Raw genomic sequence first — 22,634 nt, 5'->3', positions numbered from 1 at the left:
ACTAAACTGTAAAAATAAGCCTCTTATTTTAACAGTTCAAAATGATTTCACAAGTATCCTGTTACAGACTAAACATTTTGGAAAATATATCTATTTTCAATTATAAGAAAACTCCACAGTCACATTAGATTAAGTTATTATTTACTAATAATCTCAAAATATTGCTGTTAATTTTAAATAGGCCAATAAAAAATGTTGCACCTGTAGATCATATCTGATGTTTGTTCCATTTATGCATAAAGTGCATTTAAGTGATGCATTGTAAAGATTTGGGGTATTTTTACAAAGCCTGACCAGGAAAGATCTAATCACATTATAAATGGTTTGTGGTTTATGGTTTTTAGCAGGAACTCATTTTAATATGCTGAATGAATCTGGTTTTATTTGTTTAGGTTGGCAAGAGCAATTAAGTTTTTTTCCACATTTAAAATGTGTTTTCTGTTGACGCCAGCAGCAGCAGCAAAATATTCAAAATAACAATGAGCAGGACCATTCCCTTTGTTTGCATTGTCTTTGGAGAAACTTAATGAGAGCACTCCCATATTTCCCCTTGGATTTCCCTGCCTTGATGTGGGAATAAAAACACTTTTGTGCATACCTTCATGCAATGCAGCTACTGAGAACAGAGGCAACAAGAACTTCCCGTTCCCACGATCCCAGAAGCACTCACCTTGCACAGGTGAGCACCGGGAATAAAGCCCTGCTGGAAGATCCATGACTGACAGCTGAAAGCCAAACATTCGCGCATGAATCGCGGTCGCTCCTCCCTCATGGGGCCCTCAGCGGCCAATGGCGTGGCTCTCCTTCAGATAGACCCCAGCGTATCTCCCTCCAGCCCCAGTCCCCGCAGAGTAAAAGTCACGTTGGAAGGAAGAGGGGAGAGAGATATCTGCTTACAGCTGCTGTCAGATATCCGATCGGGTTCGCATGGCGAGGAGGTAACCTGATCGAGCGGGGAGGAGTGACTCTGCCAGGGAAGGCTCGAACAAAAAAAATGTCTTCTTCTGCCGGAGAGGTCACGGCAGTGAATGACATCAAGAGGGAAAATGTGAAGGAGGTGGATAAGCGTGAGAGCATCAAGCTGGTGGCGCTGGACGCGGCGGAGTTGTCCATGGAGCGCACGGCTCCCAACGCCGACGCGGTGCGCACGGAGCTGCTGGTGAGCGCCGCTTCCTCCCTGGCTTTCTCCCCGGAGCAAGTGGCGTGCGTGTGCGAGGCGCTGCAGCAGGGGGGCAACGTGGACCGGCTGGCGAGGTTCTTGTGGTCCTTACCCCAAAGCGACCTGCTCCGCGGCAACGAAAGCATCCTGAAAGCCCAAGCCCTCGTTGCCTTCCATCAAGCGCGCTACCAGGAGCTCTACAGTATTTTGGAGAACCATAGTTTCAACCCGTCCAACCACACCTTTCTGCAGGAACTGTGGTACAAGGCCCGGTACACGGAGGCGGAGAAGGCGCGGGGGAGACCCCTGGGCGCCGTGGATAAGTACCGGATCCGGAGAAAATATCCTCTCCCCAGGACTATCTGGGACGGCGAGGAGACGGTTTATTGTTTCAAGGAGAGGTCGCGGAACGCGCTGAAGGATCTCTACAACCAGAACAGGTACCCGTCTCCAGCCGAGAAACGGAATCTGGCCAAGATAACCGGACTCTCCTTGACCCAAGTCAGCAACTGGTTCAAAAACAGGCGGCAGAGGGACAGAAACCCATCGGAAGCGCAGTCCAAAAGGTAAGGAAACAAAGAAAAAACACGATGCACGCGTTTCTGTCTTCAAGTCCGACTTTTTACCGGCCAAAAGGATATGTGCGCAAAAGGCGCATCTGAACAATCTTTTAATACATTCAATTTTAAATCTCTCGTCGTAAAATAACTCAACATAACTTTATTATATGCGCACATTTCAATATCCCTGTCCAGGATTAGTGCACAAAAACTTAATAATGACGTTATTTAATCACTTAATAACTGCGAATGTCGCGTCAGACACAGTTTAGGAGTGAACGTGTGAATTATTAAGTGGAAATAGTTAGGAAACAGAAAAAGCTTTAGCACGCTTTTAATGTTTTGAAATATGAAGCTGTTGCCGTTCAGATCCGGTTTCAAGCGAAGCGGAGAGTCATGGAAACCAGAGGCAACCAAATAGCTTCAAGCCTCAGAGATCCGGCTGACAGGCGGGCGGGCGGGCGGGCAGGCCGGCGGGAGGAGGACGCAACTTTGAAGAAAGAGTTCAAAAGGCGACTCTGGATGAGCCTGTGCGTGAACACGCAAAGATCAGTCATCATGAAAATAAATTATTTTCATGATGACTTTCTTCTCTTGGACTAAAAGGATCTCCATCAGCTCTGCTTCATCTCATAATCCCGCAGACACACACAGAGAGAGATGTGAGGGCTGGTCTTTCATGTTTTTCCTTGTGAACAAAGATGACGCACACCTGGTAGAGGTGACCCCTTCTGCCCCCTTCCTCACACTCACTCACACACACACACACACAAGACACACACACACAAACACAAACAAACGTCTTTATTAATCTCCAAATGGTTATTAACCTGTGGATCTCTTTGTAGGGCCACATGGTTGGGGGTTGGTCGTGCGTGTGTGCGCCCTGTGTTGGAGGGAGGGCGGGAGGGAGGGAGAGAAGGGGGAGGAAAGCAGCTGTTTTAATCACTCTATAAATTGAGACCATAATAACAAGGAAGAGCGTGTCAGTCCTTGTGGTTTTATGGAGGATTTCTGTTGAAAACTGAAAAATGTGGATTATAGTTTGACTTCCAAGCCATTTGTTGTTGCAGAATTTATTGCGCCAAATGGTCGCAGGGTTGTTGCTGCTGTCAGAGCAGCTCTCCATGAGGTAAAGAGGGCTGAAGAGTCACAGCTTCAGCTCTTTAATAACCAGAGGTGGGTAGAGTACAAAAAATACTGTACTGAAGGAAGAACTACTTCAATGTATTCTTACTCAAAAGTATTTGGTAAAAAAGGCTACTCAAATAATAATTTCATGTTGGTAGACAAAAATGAAAATAATTCATATAAATAACATAATTCAAAATAACAAACTTAAGGAAAAATTCTCCAAATTTCTTTCTTTCCATTTAAAGCTTCAACATTTGTCTGTGTCTGATGAATGTTTGGTTAAAATCACTTTGTTCTTCATCAGTGATTTTAGGCTTCAAATAACGTTTTTTTAAGTAATCGATTAATCTATCACTTATTCTGACAATTCATTGATTAATCATCAGTTCAACCTATCAATTATTCAGTTAATTTGGTAAAAGATAAAATTTGGCACATTCTATTTTTTCCATTTACATCCTTTCTGTATAATATTAGAAATGTTATGGAAGGTGCAAATAAACAAATAATTAAATTCCATTTTAAATAAGAAAATAAAAACTTTTAGTATCTAAAATGCATAATGAGTGAATATTAAAAAAATACCAATTGGGAAGTTTTGACCAAAACATACTGACACACAATAAAGGTGTTTTTAATCTTAAATGTTTATATATTTTGGCTTAATGACTGCTCTGAATTTGTTGTTTTTTCAGAAAATTGTCTCTTTTTTATTTTTTGTACTCCAGGTAACAATTAATCAATTACTAAATTAATTTCAGCCCTACTGGGAAGTTACTCGCAGCAGGTAGAGAATCCAGAAATTTTACTCAAGTAAGAGTAGCAATACTTCATAATAAAGTTAGTCAAGTAAAGGTAAAAAGTATAGCTTAGTAAAAAGTATTTTTTTTCCAAAAAGTTACTCAAGTAAACATAACTAGTCACCACCCAACTCTGTTAATAATACAGAGCTGTAATATTTTGTTTTCTTTCTCAGAAAACAGTCAGTTGTAGGAAATGCAGTTTCTTCTTCTCTGTTTTGTGACTCATCTGTTTTTCTGCTGCCGCCCTGCAGTGAGTCTGATGGAAACCACAGCACAGAGGACGAGTCCAGTAAGGGCCAGGAGGAGCTGTCCCCTCGTCCTCTCTCCAACTCTTCAGACGGAGTGATAACCCACGGGAGCCTCCCGGCTCAGGCTGGACCTCTGGACGGGGGTGTCGTCATCCAGCAGATCGGCGACATCAAGATGTCAGGATCCGGCGGCGGTGGCGTCTACAATGGCAGCCTCGCAGCCACTAATACTTCCTCCACCGTGTTTCACAATGGCGGCTCATCCTACCTCCACTCGCCTGGAAACATCCTGTTCAACGGGCTCAATCTGGGCATCCAGCCGCTGGCGTTCAACCCCCTGAGGCCGCCCGGCGGGGTGCTGCTGGGCGGCTCCGGGGGGGACATGCACATGCAGACGGGCCAGGAGAAGGGACTGGGCGGCGCCGAGGAGTCCGTCCTCCAGTACTCCTCCTACTCGGGCTGCGTGAATGGGTCGGAGGTGAAGCTGGAGGGCGTCCACACTATGGCGGCCCAGAACGGAGGCACCTCTGTGCTCACCTTCAGCTCGCCGTCTGCAGCTCTGCAACTCGGCGGCTACAGTTTGGTCCCGGTACCGAGCGGAGTCCCTGACAGTGACGGCAGTGCGCTGCTCAACAGTGATGTAGGTCTTCCTCCTCTACAGCTGCCGTCTGCTTCATCTTCCTCAACAATTACTCAACAAGGTGAGTCCTAGCAAGTAATGAGCCTTTTTAAAAGATTACTTTGAAGGCTGCAACTAATGATTATTTTTAATTAATGATTATTCGATCGATTATTCTGACGATTAATCGATTAATCGGGCAATAAAATTGACTCATTCGACAGATTTTTTTATTTAACCACACACTGAATAAGGAGAATGGAGCTCCAACTCTGTCAAACTTACTTTAATTCAGCTTATTTATCGTGACAACTTAATAAACTTAATTTAATTTGATTACTTGTAACAAATGAACTAATTTTCTAAGTTCAATCACCTGTTTTCAAGCTTATTCTGTACTAATATTAGAAATACATTGAAATAGGATTATTTTTATTTTTTAACTAAGAAAATAAAAATTTTATTGACTAAAATGCAATGACATAACATTTCTTTACCGAATGATTGATTATTTGTAGCAAAGGATGCATCTGCAGCTAAAAATTCTCCTAAATTCAACGCTTTCTGCTTGACTCAACACCAGTACAGTCTTGGACCAAACTGTTGGCTGTGTTTTGGACTGACTGATTAAAGTTTTGGCAATATGTAGGAACTTGTTTTAAGCTAATAATTTCTTAATGTTGATAAAAAGTGGTACTGGCAGATTATTTCCCCCATAATAAGAAATTTATATTTGACATGGTAAATAATTTGACGTTGGAACTATTACTTTTTCATCAATGTTAATAAATTACTTACTTAGAACAAGCTCCTATATATCTTCCGAAAAGTTACTTGTAAGTTAGTTTTGTTTTATTTGCAGTAAACTAAGAAACTGGAAACCAGACAAAATATTTGGTAAGACTTTGTGTTTTTGCAGTGTGGTGTGTCAGTCTCACTTGAATGCCTTTAGTAAACCAACAGGTTTCACTGTTCACTTTTAAGGCTGCACCTATTAAAATCAAAATCAAATACATTTTATTACTTGAATAAATTGACTGAATTTCATCTGAAGCAAGAATTGAACAACTCCTGAAAGTTTTAATCTGCCCTTAAAACAATTTAGCTGGAGTTATCACTCTGAACAAATTGATAACAGCTTTTCATCCTCCTTAAATTTTTGTCTGGGTTTTGTTTTTGTCATTCGCCTGTCTCGGTTTGGGCCGTAGGGAAAACATACTCGCATGCATATTTCTAAAACCGGTGATCTGTTTAGATGAATAAAAACAAGCTATGAAGTCGCCATCACTAATCATCACTGCATTGTTGATCTCCAGAGCAGGCAGTGAAGGTGCATTTCAGGCCATCAGCAACAATAAAATGCATGAACAGAGGAGGAAGAAGAAGAAATTACTTCACTTATTGTGACATAAAGCAGAGAATGGAGAGCAGAAACCCCCCCAAAAGCAGAAAATTACAGCTTCCCTTTGAGTCCTGGCAGACTGGAGCGTTATTCTGCTAGTCGGCTGAAAAAGCACAAAGTGTTTGAGACATGCAACAGTATTTCTGAGAAAAAGGTCTGTGCAGACTGCTGCGCTGGAATATTTTCATTCACAAATCAATAACTTGGTTACTACCACTCCAAGACAAGTAAATCTTTCTCAGAGACTTCCAGTACTTTTATTTTTCCTTCATCTACTCATCTTGAAAAAAAAAATTCTTCTGCCGAATGCTGTGCAGATTAATTTAACTAATGGGTTTTAGAGAAACTGAGAAAACATCAGTAAATGTTTATTTCCCATTTTTTTCTTGCTGGTGTCTCCTGCTTTTGGTTTATGAATTGCACTGGTTATTCCCTGCTTTTAGCTTAGTTTGTCTCAAAAAGACTTACCTGTCAAATTAAAGGCAGCATAAAAAGTAAAATGTGTGGGAAATGAAAAACATTGAGAATTAAACAACAGATCTAAAGAAGTCATGAGGTCTAACATATACTGTTTAAACATTTTTCTCCTATTGTCGGACTTTAAATTAGACCAGTTCTTTCTGTTTTAGGAGAGTTGGAATCACAAAACTTATTTAAATTTGCTTAAAATAACGAGAGACTTTTTAAAAAAGAAAGTTTGTGTAAGTTTCTTCAAATTCAGAAACTTAATCATTAAGATTACTAAACTATTTGGGAAAAGCCCAGATGATGATGTCATGACCCTGTAAGCTTCTGATTAAAGGGGAGGAATAAAAACTTAATTAGAGAGCAGTATTGATACAGTAACCATAACCGGTAACACTTTATTTGAAGGGGGGTGAATAAGACTGTCATGACACTGTCATAAACATGACATAACAGCTGTCATGAACATGAATAAGCCTTCATGAATATTTATGACTGTTGTCATAAAGCGTCATTCGGTAAATTATGACACTTTTAATACAAAGTTGACATTATTCAAAATGTCTTTATTATGACAACTTGACATTAACCAAGAAATCATTACTGTTTAAACTTTACCTTTAATAACATAAAGTTATCTAAATTTTAAAGTGCAATCAGTAATACTTTTATAACAAATTTATGTCAGTAATGATTTCTTGGTTAATGTCAAGTTGTCATAACAAAGACATTTTGAATAATGTCAACTTTGTATTAAAAGTGTCATAATTTACCGAATGACGCTTTATGACAACAGTCATAAATATTCATGAAGGCTTATTCATGTTCATGACAGGTGTTATGTCATGTTTATGAAAGTGTCATGACAGTCTTATTCAACCCCCTTCAAATAAAGTATTACCCAATAACCTTTGACAATTAAATCAATAAATAGGCAAATAGACTTGCCTTGGAGGAAACTGACAATAGAAAGTTTTTAATTGTGTTAAATCTTTGGATGTATTTTAATCAACACCTCAAACACAAGGCTTCCTTCTGTGACATTATCTACAGAAAATCTAAAGAAATCATCTAAGATATCTGGGAGAAAAACTGCTGACCTTTCTGACTCCAGTTCTAACCCTAACCCCTGTGGAGGTGACCTTCATGCATGACCTGCATGAGAATGTGGAGGAAACTGATAACTGATCTACAGCGGTGGCAGCATCATGGTTTGTGGGTGTTTTGCTGCAGGAGTTACTGGTGTACTCCTGGCACCAAGAGGAAAGAACATGATAGGGAAATACTGACGCAACATGGAAAGTGTTTTTTTAATCCTAACAGCAAGATTTTGAAATAATTTGATGACGAAGATAAAAAAATTATGTGACTTTTTATACACTGCAAAAACATGAAGTCTTTTCAAATACTTTTGGTCTAGATTCTAGTGCAAATGTATTGAAATAAGAGAAAACTAACATACAAATAGCTGTTAAGCAAGATATCAGAGCTTGTTTAAAGTAAATAATTTATTTTCAAATAATTTATTCAGTAATATCTTGGCTGCTGTTTTTTTGTCTTCTTGAACAACATAATCAAAAGTCCCCATGAATGTAAACATCTGTTTTAGGGCTGCAGCTAACGATCATCTTAGTAATTGATTATTCTATTGATTATTCTGATGATTAATTGAGTAAGCGGATAAAAAAGTGTTTTATTTAACCACTTATGCTTTTTAGAAATACATTAAAAGGTGAAAAATAAACAGATAATTCAATTCCTTTCAAAAAAAGAACCGGGTGAAGTTAAAACTATCCCACTTGATGAGTTTTACGCAAAACATATTTACAGATGAATGTTTTTTTATATCTAAAATGCAAAATGTATATTTATTTGGTACAGTTTTGGTTTAATTGTTCTGAATATGTTGAGGTTTTTTTCAGGAAATGGCTTTCTTTTTTGAGATCGATTAATCGTCCAGTTAACGATTAATCGATTGTTAGCTGACGATTATTTTATTAATTGATTAATCACGATTAATCAGCCGTAGCCTGGTTTTAACTTTACTTCCTGTTTTTACAGGTAACATGTCTCTGAACAGCGCAGCGGTGAGCTCGTCCAGCGAAGACTCCTTCCAGCCGCAGGACAAGCTAGCCATGACGTCTCTGCACCACAACAGCGTCCTCTACTGTCTGAGCAACCAGACCGCCATCAAGAAGGAGCCTCTGGACGGCGGGATTTACTCCTCGTACCACGCCGGGCTGCACCTGGACCCCAGCGGTCAGATCAGCTACACCAGCCCCGACTCGGCCTCCAGCCATGCCGCCGCTGCCACCGACGCCACCATCAGCTCGTCCAGCTCCGAGCCGGAGGTCTACACCACCCTCACCAACAGCACGCCTCTGATGACTCCGACGGACCAGGACACCCATCACCATCTGCAGCCGGCGGAGTACCTGGGCTCCCACGAGGTGCACCGAGGGGCCCCGCCCTCACACCTGATGGGCCCCGGGATGAACAGTGACTACATGAACCTGCCGGAGAGCAAGGCGGACAGCTCGGGGGCCGGTGGGATGAACGAGATGGTGCGGGCAATGTGTGGGGAGCTGGAAGAGGGGAAGGAGCTAGCCAAACTACAGACTGTGCAGATGGACGAGGGCATGTCCGACCTTTAACCTCAGACTTTGAAGCACTCACATCCACCTGGGCAGTCATATGAGGAATCTTTTTACTCTTCTGTGTGCGTGTGAGTGTGTGTGTGAGTTTTTAAGCATTGATTTCTTTTAAATTATTTGCTTTTATTTTCACTTTTGAAATGCACTCTAGTCAGAAAGGATCCGTGTGGGTGGGCTGCTTCAGCTTTTTACAAAAACGTAAAAATAAAAGAGGCTGTGACGTGTTAAAAAACGTTCATGTGAAGAACCAGTGACGCCTCGTCCACATGTAGCCCGATATCTGAGAAAACAAATACATTTTTATAAGTTATGCTGTTTCATCCACACGAAAACTCTGTTTAATATCACTAAAAACAATTACGTTTCAGATATATTAAAAATAAAACTCCGTATTTGTGTTTAGGGTCCCATGTATTACAGTTTGCGGCAAATAATGCGTCAATGTATCCACTAACTTGCTTTAACATGATTCCCAAACAGCATCGGTTTGTATTTTATTGCCTTTATAGTCTAAAAAGCTATTTAAAAGTAGTTCAACTTGTATATCCGTCTGCATCAGTGAACCTCCAGGCGCCATGTTTGACTCCTAACAGAAAGTAGTGACTGTTTTGAAGCGATCTGATTGGCTCACGTATGTTTTAGTTTTGCACTACACTGCCCCCTATGGGTTTGGCGTGTTTAATACAACGCCCAGGGACGTAACCGGTCCCTTGTTTTCGATATTAATTAACAATATGGCGGAGATATTTACGACACGAATTAGGGTCAACCTGGATAGTAGAGTTTTCAGCAGAAAAGCTCAGAAATTTTGAGATTGATTTCAGAAAATTTCTTGAAAAAAACAAGCAAATTTCTTGGGTCTAAAAGTTGAAAAATTCCAAGAAAAAAACTTTTTGTGGATTAATCTTATACATTTACCACAAAAAACAAGGAAATTTCTGAGCTCTAAAAGTTTAAAAATTGCAAGAAAAAAAGAAGACATCTTTAACTTGATCTCAAATTTCCTAGAAAAAAATAAGAAAATTTCTGGGCTCCAAATGTTGAAAATTTGCAAGAAAAACTCTGAAATTTTGAGATTGATCTCAGAAATTTTCTAGAAAAATCATGGAAATTTCAGAGTTTCAAAAGTAAAACATTGTCAGCTTTTGAACCAGAGAAATGTACCAAAAATGTAAAATTTTCAACTTAGAACATTTCTAAGAACAGACACAAACTTTCTGAGTTTTTTGGTTGAAATTTACTATCTACAACAGCCCTAACAGAATAGTAGATATTTGTTGTCTAAAAGTCTACGTGTGGATGAGGCTTCTCTAAGCGATGAGAAGTAGCCGCTGCATTGAGTCTGAGCTTCTTTAAATGAGCATTTTTATAGACAGCACCTGCTACTTCCTGTTGAGTGGATGTGATCTGCAGAAGCAGGTGCTGGAATGCCTCAGGTCACGTGACCGGGATGTTCCTCCAAACCAAATGCATCATGTGGGTCGAACCAAAAAGGTCACTCTGGAGGGGGGAGAGGGAGAAAGCTACTAGCTGAACAGCTTCACTGAAGGACTGTAAGGAATTGGTGAACAAACACAGAAAAGTTGCTGATTTAGGAAGAAAAGTGTCCTTGAGGACACATTTTAATGTCTCTAAAAGCTTCTCAAGTCCATACAAAATGCTGCTTTTGCATTTTATAACCTATTAGAAACCTTGACTATGGAAGAGTGAAGACAAATGTGCCTTTCAGCGGCTAAAAATACCCAACAGCTTGTTTCTTGTTTGGCATTTGCGCTATTGCCGTGGCATTACGATGTTTGAAACAACCACTGTGCTGGACGGGTTGCCATGCGCGGCTCATCCAGAAGAAATGCCCGCTGCTGCAGCCCTGGCTCCTGTTTCCAGTCCCATCATCAAGTCATGACACAAACACAGAAACGATGACGTCTTTCATCCTGAGCCGTTTGTAGCGCTGCAGCTTCAGGGTTCCTGCAGAGACGGGAGAAGTTTAGAGTTTGAGTTCAGTCTTTTTCCCAAGAGTGGATAAGTTTGATAAGCAAAACAAAATAAGATTTTTGGAAAAATATTTCTTTTTCTAGACTTTTTACCCATTCCACTATCTAAATGTAGTATCCTTCCTTCCTCTCCTTTCTTGTTCCTCCCCTCTTTCCTTACCTCCTACCTAACTTCCTTTATTGTGCCCTTCCTTTATTTCCCTGCATCCTTCATTGCCGTTTTTCATGTTTTCTTTCATCCTTGTGTCCTACATCTTTCCTTCCTTCCTTATCTTTTACCTAATATCTTCTATTGCGTCCTTCCATACTTCCTTGCATCGTTTCTTGGTTATCCTTCCTTTCTTCTGTCCTTCTTTGTTTCGTATCTAACATCCTCCATTGTGTCCTTTCTTTATTTCCTTGTGTCTTTCACTGGTGTCTTTTGTGTTTTTCTTCCATCCTTGGATCTTTAATTCTTCCTTCTTTGTCTCTGTTCTCGTTGTCTTTCTCTTATTTCCTTCCTTCTTTGCTCCCTTGTTTTGTATCCTTTGTGTCCTTTTGTTATTTCCTCTGAGGAAATAACATTGTTTTCCTTCCTTGTGTCCTTTTTTGCGTCCATGTCCTTCTTCCGTCCTTCCTTGTCTCTTAAGTAACTTCCTTGTCTCCTTTATTTCCTTGCATCCTTCACTTATGTCTTTTGTTTTCCATCCATCCTACACTCTTCCTTCCTTCTTTCCTTTCTCCTTCCATCATTTGTCTCTTTTTTTACTTTCTTGCACTTTCTTGGTTTCTTGGTTTCTTTAATGTTTTCTTTCCTTTTCTTCCACCCTTGTATCCTTCATTCTTCCTTCATTGTCTCCTTTCTTCTTTCCTTCATTGTGTCCTTGTTTCCCTATTCAAAGCTTATCCACTGTAGAAAGTAAATCCAAAGTGACTCTTTTGTGTTTTATATTTTAAAATGAACATAAAAGACCTAGTTTGGAAAACTCCTGAATTTCTACATGAAACATGTAGGTTAACTGGCTTTAAAACAAAGCCAGGCTGAAACGGCTTTAGGATGAAAAAAACCTGATTGAAATCATTTATCTTTGCACAGCATCAAACTATTTCATTAAATGAGTGCCTTTTAACATTTGCTGTGAGGGATTCAGTCAAAGTTGAACAGAAATCAGCTCCAGAGGTCTGCAGCCTCTGCCTGAAGGTTTCCTTAAAGGGGACCTATTATGCAAAATTCACATTTTGGTCGTTTTTATGCTTCCATTTGGGTCTCCCTGCTTCTAAAAACAGCCCAACCATTCAAAATATTTTTCTGGCAAGAACTTAATGTTTTTTGGTGTCTGGAAAGTGAGCCATTTCAAAAAGTCACATTTTACAGGCGTTACACCATTACCTACCAACCCAAGCAAAGTCAAGCCCCAGCACGTGTGGTCAGCTGGTTTTACCGCTGTATCCGCTGCACAATGGCTGCTAGGGAAAAAAAGTGCTTTGTTGTTGATTTACCATCCAGAAACCCCTTGCTGCATTCTTGTTGACTGCGCAGAAGGTTCCACTTCTGCTTTTCAAAGATGTACGGTTGTATAATTGTGCATCTGTTGGCAGCCATTTTCACATGCGAGTGTAAACGTTGGGTTGGGGGCGTGGCCAGCAGCAGCTTATTTGTATTTAAAGTGACAGAGACGCTAAAACAGCTCATTCTTATAGGGACTCAAAATTGACTAAAATCTCATCATCTAAGAATGATTTTGTGCAGAAAATGTGACAGATATGTTTTGATTTAGCCCATCCTAACATGTCAATGGAAGCATAATAGGTGACCTTTAACTGAAGGCCATTTGTCCAACAGTTTCCCAACAGGACCTGAGGTTCTTACATGAACACATTTCAGCCTTACAGCCAACTCATCACATGTTTTCATGCCTTCCCGTCATCAGGATGTCTGAGCGGACCTTTCAGTGAAAGTATCCTCAGTGCTTTAATGGTATAAACCAAAAATTATGAGCAAAAAGTCTTTTTTTTTTTTTTTTGTTTGTTTGTTTTTTTATCTTAGCTTGAATTATATGTTTGTTATCTGAAATTATGTGAATGTATTTTTCTAAATCTACGTACTGCAATAAAAGTTTATATTTATAAAAACGTAAAAAAAAAAAAAAAGACAACGAAGAAGGCAGTTTTATTCCTGATGTGATTTTATGATGACTGATAGCAATATGGGATCATGGAGATTTTAGCGACACAGTAAAGAATGTGAGTTTACAACAGAAAGCACATGTCCTCCCGATATTTAAAAGTCCAGCGTTGCCAGATTGAAAGGACGGCGAGGGGGGAAGCGTGCAGTAATCCAGCAAGCCTTCTGCAGCTTTCTGCAGACCTGTGGTGATAGTTTGCACATGCTCCACAACCTGGACTTCATTAGGCCTCCTTTTCTCATCTCAGCCTCTGTAATTCAAATAAACAGCAATGAGATTTCCAGAAGTAAAGCTCCATTTGGGTGGGGGGTCCAAAAACTTCCCTCAGCTCAGGCCAAACCAAAAGTTTTTCTCCTGAAGCGAAAGCCAAACCCCACCGCCTCGACATGTGAGCTGCTGTCACTCACTCAGCTCTTCCTGCAAATTTGGGGGAATTTACTGTAAATTTTCCGTTTCAATACGTGTCCACACTGCAAAAACACAAAATCTTACCAAATATTTCTAGTGTAAATACATCTCTACACTTGAAATGAGACAAAACTAACATACAAGTAAGATACGGGAGCTTGTTTAGAATCAATAATTACTTTTAAAATAATTTATTCAGCAATGTCTTGTACATCGGGTGCTGGTTTTTATTTTTTGTCTTTTTGAACAATACAAACAAAACTCCTCCCACATTGCAAAAACTCAAACTCTGACCGAGTAGTTTTAGTTTAGCTTCTAGTGTAAATATCTTAACTTACAAGTAACTTTTCAGCAAGAAATAGGAGTTTGTTTTAAGTCAATAATTCCTCAATATAGATTAAATATTATTGTTTCAATTAGCAGATTATTTCACTTATAGCAAGACTTTTTTTCCATGTTATAAAAGAAATAATCTCCCAGTGGAACTGGAAACTTTTCATCGATATTAAGGAATTATTTACTTAAAACAAGCTCCTTTATCTTGCCAAAAAGTTTCCTTTAAGTTAGTTTTGTCTCATTTCAAGTGAACTGAAATATTTGTACTAGAAAGTAGAATGAAAATACTTGGTAATGTTTTGTGTTTTTGCAGTGAATTTCTGAAGGAGAAGACAAAAAAAAAACAAATGTAAAAGTAACATTCCAATAAGATATAATAATGATAAAAAAGTACTATTTCCACTGGTTGGTTATTTTATTTATAACATGGAAAAATGTCTTCTTATAAGTTAAATAATATTTTTAAAGGATAGGCCTCAGTGTCAGGAGATAGAGTGAAAAAGAAGTGGTCCAAGTACAGAGCCCTGTGGTACACCCTGTGGTAAAACAACTTTCTGGATGATTTTTTTGAATATTAATCCTCACAGGGATTTGTTTAAATTTGCAGGGGAACTTGTACTTTCTTTTATCAGTTTTAAAGAATGACTTACTTAAAACTAGCTCCTATTTTTCACTGAAAAGTTACTTTAATGTAGTTTTGTCTAGTCTACTAATTTATTTGCAGTGTGACCTGAGTGGAGAGTCAAGATGGAGGCAGAAATGTAATTTTTTAATGTTTTTCTCTGTGGATTCGTGGGATAAGATCTAACGGCTGACCTAAATAAACAGAGGCTGCTTGTCTGTGCTCACCGTTGAGGTTCGGCGAAGGAGGGAGGGGGAAATGGCAGCGACTATAGCGGGAAGCAGGGAGGGAGAGGCAGGCACCCAGGATAAAGTTACCTGTGCACAGGTGACCTCGTCGCCATGGGCAGTGGATTAGCTGATTGTTGGGTATCGGGTGACTCCTCCTGTAATATTGAAGAGGGTGAAAACAGCTTTGTTGGAGCCCAGAACAATATCCCATTTGCAGCAGAGGCTCCACAGTCTGCGGCTCTCACGGGGAGGAGGCCAGAGGAAAAACTCCAAATTCAACCTTTTGTGTTCAGCAGAACAAAGATGAAAACCAGAAAAACCGGGATAATTCTATATCTTTGAATCAGTGGGTCATTTTGTCCACAATATAAATCGACAAACATAAAACCTGAGCTGTAAAAGAGAGGGAGCTCCTCCCAGAACTTTGGCCTTATTAAAAACACTGACCCCTGATCTTTCAGATGGTTTCAAAGCTGACATTTAATGCGGCGCAGCAGACTGCAAGCCGCATGTAACATGACCTGGGGAGCAAGGTACTCCACCACTCTACGTCCCACTAATGAGAGGGCAGGGGGTCAGCGGGTACCAGCCGGCTGCAGACCCACCACTTTTAACCAACCTGGTTCTGCCAGAAACATCGTCTGTTTGCTCCGATACTCAGCGGCAGAATCAAATTATGTTGCTTTAGAGGGAAAGTATTACACAAAATACACATTTTATATGTTTTTATACTTCCATTTTGATTTCTACTGCTTGTAAAGACAAACCAAGCGTTTACAAAAAGCTTGGGTTGTTTTTTTTGGCAGTAAGTAATTTTTTGTTTGTTTGTTTTTGGTGTCTGGAAAACGAGCCATTTAAAAAAAAGAAACAGATTGTTGAGTCCCAGTCTATGGTTAATGCACAGTTACCTAACAACCCCAGAACTATAGGGGCTGCTAGGTAACCCCTAGGTAACCCCTAGCAACCCCGCTGTATATGTACAGCGCATATAACGGTTCAGTCAACCGTTATATACGCTGTACAATGGCTGCTGGAAAAGACAAACGCTTTTTTGTTCATTTACCATCCAATGTAACCACTTGTTACATTGTTGTTGGTTGTGCAGGAGGCTCTAAGTCTGCTTTTCTAAGATGCACGGTTGGATAATTGCGCATCTGTTAGCAGCCATTTTGTGCCAGTGTAAACATGGAGTAGGGGGCATGGCCAGAAGCAACTTATTTGGATTTAAAGTGACAGAGGCAATAAAACAGCTGTATAAACACAAAATCTTGTCTATTTTTGTTTTTTAATTTCTACCACAAATATCTTAGTATACTTAAAATATGACTAAACTAACTTACAAGTGACCCTTTAACAATGCAAGCTTGTTTTAAATCAATGATTCCTTAATATTGAAAAAGTTGTAGTTCCTCTGGTAGATTATTTCACATCTTATGTGAAAATTTATTTTTATAAGTGAAATAATCTACCAGAGGAAGTAATGAGGAATTATTTACTGACAACAAGCTTCTACATTTTGTTAAAAAGTTACTTTTGAGTTAGTTTTGTCTCATTTTAATGTACAAAGATATTTTCACTAAAAATTCAACCAAAGACATTTGGTTAGATTTTGTGTTTTTGCAGTGAAAGAATGATTTTGTGTAAAAATAAAAGATGTGACAGACATGTTTTGTGTGGATCCTAAACTGTTCTCAGTAGGTCACCTCTAACTATCGGACAGGAGTTGGGAGGTTTCCTGACTCAAGCAACTATCTGCTGTCGCCCGTCACTCAGCTGCAAGCATGCAACCAGCGCATGATTCACCGATTTGTCCTGGATGGCATGGGGCAGAAAGCATAACTCATGCGGACAGTTTTAAGCGTGCATGTGTGGAGGAGGAGGTGGCAGCAGCTGTGAGGCAGCATCAGGGCCGTCAGAGGTGTTTCCCAAAGAGAAACCAGCAGGCTGTAACAGGAGCAGGAGCCCGGATGACCAGAGAGGATCACAGCTGCCGCACGACTCCTCAAACGGCAACAACCCCGGAGAACGACTGACTGCACAGCGCCCCCTCCCTGCCAGCACCCACATCTCATCTCAGCCGCGTTTAAATCCTTCATTTTGTTTGTTTGTGTTTGTCCGCCTGCCTCGTTTGTTTATTTATCAGCCCTGCAGCCAGAAAACGGAGCCTCTTTAAAACAAATGTCCTCATCTGCACACCCGGGGTGTGTTTACCGAGGCAGAGCTCTGTAAAAGCCGCCTCTTAATTGCATATTTGTGGAGGTGGGCCCTCTGAGGAAATGCGTAATGATTTTGATGGTGCAGGAAGGGGGGCTCTAACCCCAGCGCACTTGTACCAGGTCTAATTTTCCAACATGACAGGAAACTCTGTTAAGCTGATAATTGCAGCTCCAATTTCATTTAACTCACTCATGTCAACAGTTGTGTTTTGTTTTGATGGAAGGAGCTGCACTTTTCCCTCTTCTCTGGATGTCTCCACTTCAACATTTCTAATTATTTTTCTTAGAAATAGCAAAAATGATGCGCTGTTTGCTCATTTACTTAGGGAAATAAATGAGAGAAGACGTTTAATGGTTAAGAAAAACTTGAGGACGGATGTTTGTTTTGAGTCTAAAGCTATCTGCTATCAGATATGGTTCATTAAAGCTGTGCTCATTCATAAAAAATAAGAAAAAGAAAGAAAAATACTTTTTTCAGGGTGACATTTTTAAGAGCTGATTTCCTTTTTTTTAATTCACTTTTCATCGTCTCCTTTTTATTGCAAAAAAAAAAGAAAAGAAAAAAGATTGTGACTATCACTATGATTTCTGTAAACAATTTCATGCCCATCTTAAATCTGTGAAAACCACTTTAGGATAAATGGCTGATTTACTCTTTTTTCACGATGAAAATGTTCTGACTCCCTAAAATCTGAACATCTAAGATTTCAGCAGCACAAAAGCTGCCATTGTGTCCGTTTTTTAAAAGTTAATAAAGAGTCCAGAGAGAGAAGAGAGGGGGAGAAATGAATCCTTTCTGCATGTAAGCCTCTTTCTGAGAGCAGTTCCGAGTGATCGACTGCCCCGGGATTGCTTTACGTGTCCGGGTTGTGAGAAGCAGCGCTGGCCGCCGCAGTGGAGGAGGCGGAGAGTCCACATCTTGAAATAATCTGGCCCCCCGGGCTGCGGGGGTTAAAGGAGGAGGCGCGGCGCAATGTGGTAGAGATATTAGAGAAACCCGAGAGGCGCTCATCAGACAGCTCATTTACTGAAGCACTGAGGTTTTACACAGCCGAGACGCAGCCGTAGCCCACTGCAGTCCACGCAACGTGTCCTGCGCAAACACACGCATTTCACACCTAGTTTTATGCACGCAAAAAAAAAAAAAAAAAAAAAATCTCCTAATTGAAACAAAATTTTATATTAAAAAATATTTCTTAAAAGAAATAAAATGAAACATATTAATATATTTAGTATTTTTCCAATAATTTTACAAAAAAAAAAAACACATGTATAAAATTGTGAATCCATTATCACTTTACAGTAAGATGGCTAATAAATATTTCATAGATATTTGTATAAAATCAAATTATAAATCATTAATAACCGTTTATTATGCATTAATAAATGGAGCATTGACCAATATGTTGAACGTGTATTGATGATTTTGATGGTGGCGGTGGTTAAAATGTAAAGTTTCTCAATTGTTCACTGTGTGTAGGTTTAATTCATTTTTATTTGGTGTTTTTATGATGTGAAGCACATTGAACTGCTGAAATGTGCTGCACAAATACACTTGATTAATCGACTTAATTGATTAACTAATGGTGAGGAGGAGACAAAACCTGTGGTTTCTATTTAGTGTCATACTAAACATTTCAGACCGTTTAAGCACAATAAGCATTTGTAAATGTAAATTTTAGGATATAATCTCCTTCTCACCCTTACTTAATGCATAATGAACACTTACTAATGATTTATAAAGTGTTTATATAGATTAATTAATAATATTTATTATCAGCCATCTATAAATGGAGCCTTATTGTAAACCAGAAATAATTAATTCTGGTTATGTTTGTCAGCTCTCCCTTCATTCAAATGTTTTTATATATATATAATTTCTTTATAAATTGTTAGAATAATTAACAAGCACTATATTATCCTTTATACGTCTTTTAACTCATTCATACCTGAAAACTGCTTTAACCTCTTCTATAAAATGAGTTTTAAAATATTTTGGAGAAGGATACATAAATAAAAACCCTCAATAAAGCGCACAGTTATGCGGCATGAATGCTGAAGGGGAGTTCTGTTTCAGACTTTTGGTGCAGATAAAGAAACGTGATCCGTGAGGCTCAAACCAACAACTGCACCACCAAGAACCAGTGTGGCTCAGAACTCATTTACTAATGGATTGGTTTAGTGTTTCAGCCCACAGAAAACACTGGAGCCAGTGTGGTGCCCGTCTAATCTCTGAAATATAAATGCGCCCAGCAGGCAAAGGGGGAAAGTCATGCGGTGACGCAGAAATTCATTTATTTCTCCTGTTCTTCAGTTTTACACGCATTAGAAAAATCCCATCAGCACTTCACATCTCACTCTTTGTTTAATTTCTTTACATAAACGCATCCTGGATTTTCCCAAATGAAGATACTTACCCAATTCTTTTGCTAAATTTTGCAGTTTTTAAACATGTGGTGTTTTATACCAGCCTCTCAGACTCACACATGCGCACACTCTCACTTTAAGTGGCTGATTTCCTTCTGGTGGTCTATGGCCCATAACTCCTTTGGCAGGTTGTATAGGTTGCTCATAAATAAGCGCGTAATGGACCCACCTATCATAGGAACTTATTAAGTTATACCACCTCATAAAATAAACAGCTCTTGCGATTAATCGAATAGGGAGGAAACAACAAAATGCTCAATTTGCTTGTGTTTAGTTTGGGCCACATTAAGCAGTAAACGGGTCAAAGCTACACATTCTGGAAGAAGACAGTTTTCTTAAGTTGTTCATCTCCATCACATCGTGCATTCAACATTAATATAATCGATTATTTATTCGTTTGTATCCCTATTTATAGCTGTAGACGTCACAGATCCTTTCATGGTCTGTGTTGAGGGGAGTTTTTCACTCACCTCTGTGGCATGCATCATTATTTTTCAGAAGTTATAATCTAGAGTGTGTTTTTAAGAGCTGTGTAATAATTGATTTGTGTTTAGGTGCCGCTCTGCTCCCTCAGCTGCAGAGGCAGAGGGACTGTGGGGGCGGGAGGTGGGCTGCGCTCCTATTTCAGCCCCTGACGCACTGCCTCTGGGGAGGAAACGGAGCTGCAAACTCAGTCCTGCTCTGCTGTACAGGGTGCAGGGCAGAGGGAGAGCCAATCATCAAGACGCACAGGCTCCCTTTAAGTCTGACATATCTCCAACAGGAACAAATTGTCCCAACAATCAACATCCCAATCTGCTGCGCGCATCAGGGGTTGCGGAGGAGCGGATTGCCCGCACAGATCTGCGCAGGGTGGACGGGACTGCGGTGGATTTAAGAAGCTTTGGGACGATCTGAAATCGCTTCGGATTGCAGGGGTTTTCGGTGGAGGAGCTTATCATGTCGATATTACCGTCCTTCGGGTTTACGCAGGAGCAAGTGGCGTGCGTCTGCGAGGTGCTGCAGCAAGGAGGGAACCTGGAGAGGCTCGGTCGCTTCCTGTGGTCTCTGCCCGCCTGCGATCACCTCCACAAGAACGAGAGCGTCCTGAAAGCCAAGGCGGTGGTGGCGTTTCACCGCGGGAACTTTAGAGAGCTTTACAAAATCCTGGAGAGCCACCAGTTCTCCCCGCACAACCACCCGAAGCTGCAGCAGCTCTGGCTCAAGGCGCACTACGTGGAGGCGGAGAAGCTGCGCGGCCGGCCGCTCGGAGCCGTTGGGAAGTACCGGGTCCGGAGGAAATTCCCGCTGCCGCGCACGATCTGGGACGGCGAGGAGACCAGCTACTGCTTCAAGGAGAAGTCCAGGGGAGTCCTGCGGGAGTGGTACACGCACAACCCGTACCCGTCCCCGCGGGAAAAGAGGGAGCTGGCAGAGGCCACAGGACTGACCACCACGCAGGTCAGCAACTGGTTCAAAAACAGACGGCAGAGGGACAGAGCCGCCGAGGCCAAGGAGAGGTGCGTTCAGCTGCCACGGAGCACAAAACTGCTCTCACATTTTTTAAAAAAGCTAAAAAACAAGTTCATGCTGTAGTTAAAAGCGCTTAAACATGGAAGATTAAATCTAATACGGTTTTCTTCTGTTAGCATTTTGAAGACAGCGCCTCTTATTACCGGAATTATACAGGAAACACCTCAGATTTCATAGAAATGTTTCCAATTTTTTTCAAAGTAACTTCAGCTTTCAGTGTCTGGACGTTATTCTGACTTAGCATCAACATAAAGGACAAAACACAATAAAAAGAGGTAAAATGGTGCTTATTATAAGTGAGTTAGTGAAGTATTGGTCATCATTTTAATTATTTTTTAACATTTTTATTTCAGATTAATTAAAAACAGGACAGGTCATGTGATTGTGGGAATGAAGCTGAGTAAATATTATTTTTGTGTCAGCTGAGTCCCTTCAGATGTTTGTTTAGGTCTAAAGTGACTTTAGAAATATGATTTTTTTTTTTATGTGAAAAAGGTTTATTTTGTTTATTTTTATTATTTGTATACCACTTCGTAAATTGAACAGCTCCTGCGATTAATCGAATAGGGACGAAACAACAAAATGATCAATTTGCCAAATGAAATAATAATTAGAATAATAAGAAATTAGTTTTTGAGGTGGATTAGTAATCAGAATCATAGTGGATTTTTTTTAAAAGAAAGGTTTGTTGAACATTAAATAGTAAAAATATCTTTCTTTTCACATAATTTAACATTTTTCTGCCTTTTTATTTTGTTTATTTGTTGGTAATTTCCAGAGAGAACAGCGAGAACAGCAACGCAGGCGGCAACAAACAGAACCAGCTGTCCCCTCTGGACGGAGGAAAGTCTCTCATGTCCAGCTCGGAGGACGAGTTTTCTCCGCCCCAGAGCCCCGACCAGAACTCTGCGCTTTTGCTCCAGGGCAACATGAGCCACCCCGGGGCCTCCGCTTACCCCATGTCCGGGCTGGGGGCCCCACAGCCGGTGCACGGCATGCACGGACACCCGCACCAGCTGCAGGACTCCTTGTTGGGACCTCTAACCTCCAGTCTTGTGGATTTGGGCTCTTAAAGAGCCCGCCATGATAAAACCGGAAAAACCAAAACAACCGAAGAGAAAGAACTGACGCGTGGATCAGATTGAAGACATGTATGAAAAAATAACTCTATAGTAGCCTACCTTATAATATAGACTGACTGTCTGTCGTTAAATTTTGGTTAGAGCAAAACTCCTTAATGCGCTTATTCTTCATCCGCTGAATGGATGTTTTATTTTTTGTTTTTCCTGAAAACTCCCTCTTAACTCATGAAACACTTAACAGGATCAACCACCTGCTTAATTTATGATATTTTGTTAAAACAACAAAAACAATTATAGTAACCTCTTGCGATGGAAACTAGGAGGAAACGTTTTCAATAGAGCCATGGTAATTAGTTTCCAATAAAACAAAATTAATGCATCTGTCTCCGTGTTATTTGTGCATTTAGTTTGGATTAAGAAAGCTAAAAACAGTATTTTAAAATAGAATTCAGGAAAATTTGGAATTATTTTTCTGGATAGAATTTATTTATCATTTAATCAACAAATTATGAAGGACGTGGGTTCAGATTCACACAAAAGGGAGTCAACATCAGCAGCTGCCTGTCGCTGTGTACACAGGAACCAGCTCGTTTCTTTT

General features: G+C 40.1%; 2 protein-coding genes across 2 annotated transcripts; both read left to right on the top strand.

Annotated features, from left to right (window-relative positions):
• The first annotated feature begins 868 nt into the window (after positions 1–868).
• six4a (SIX homeobox 4a) lies at positions 869–13,180 on the top strand. The gene is made up of 3 exons (XM_015013187.2): positions 869–1,725; positions 3,908–4,605; positions 8,452–13,180. Exons 1-3 carry the CDS (start codon positions 995–997, stop codon positions 9,042–9,044), a joined length of 2,022 nt encoding a protein of 673 aa, XP_014868673.2. The 5' UTR covers positions 869–994; the 3' UTR covers positions 9,045–13,180.
• A 6,940-nt stretch (positions 13,181–20,120) lies between these two features.
• six1a (SIX homeobox 1a) lies at positions 20,121–22,415 on the top strand. The gene is made up of 2 exons (XM_015013128.2): positions 20,121–20,941; positions 21,733–22,415. The coding sequence occupies exons 1-2, from the start codon at positions 20,382–20,384 to the stop codon at positions 22,025–22,027; spliced, it is 855 nt and encodes a 284-aa protein (XP_014868614.1). The 5' UTR covers positions 20,121–20,381; the 3' UTR covers positions 22,028–22,415.
• The last annotated feature ends 219 nt before the right edge of the window (positions 22,416–22,634 follow it).

The sequence above is a fragment of the Poecilia mexicana genome, unplaced genomic scaffold (genome assembly GCF_051168715.1).
Source record: "Poecilia mexicana isolate PSO_F unplaced genomic scaffold, ASM5116871v1 scaffold_22, whole genome shotgun sequence".
NCBI classification, from domain to species: domain Eukaryota; kingdom Metazoa; phylum Chordata; class Actinopteri; order Cyprinodontiformes; family Poeciliidae; genus Poecilia; species Poecilia mexicana.
The sequence above is the reverse complement of the archived record's forward strand: the minus strand, read 5'-3'. Positions and strand labels throughout refer to the sequence as shown.

Coding starts and splice junctions, on each gene's coding strand:
- six4a (XM_015013187.2), top strand. CDS start 995: ATGTCTTCTTCTGCCGGAGAGGTCACGGCAGTGAATGACATCAAGAGG. Junction 1,726..3,907: donor TCGGAAGCGCAGTCCAAAAG/GTAAGGAAACAA, acceptor GCCGCCCTGCAG/TGAGTCTGATGGAAACCACA. Junction 4,606..8,451: donor CTCAACAATTACTCAACAAG/GTGAGTCCTAGC, acceptor CTGTTTTTACAG/GTAACATGTCTCTGAACAGC.
- six1a (XM_015013128.2), top strand. CDS start 20,382: ATGTCGATATTACCGTCCTTCGGGTTTACGCAGGAGCAAGTGGCGTGC. Junction 20,942..21,732: donor GCCGCCGAGGCCAAGGAGAG/GTGCGTTCAGCT, acceptor GGTAATTTCCAG/AGAGAACAGCGAGAACAGCA.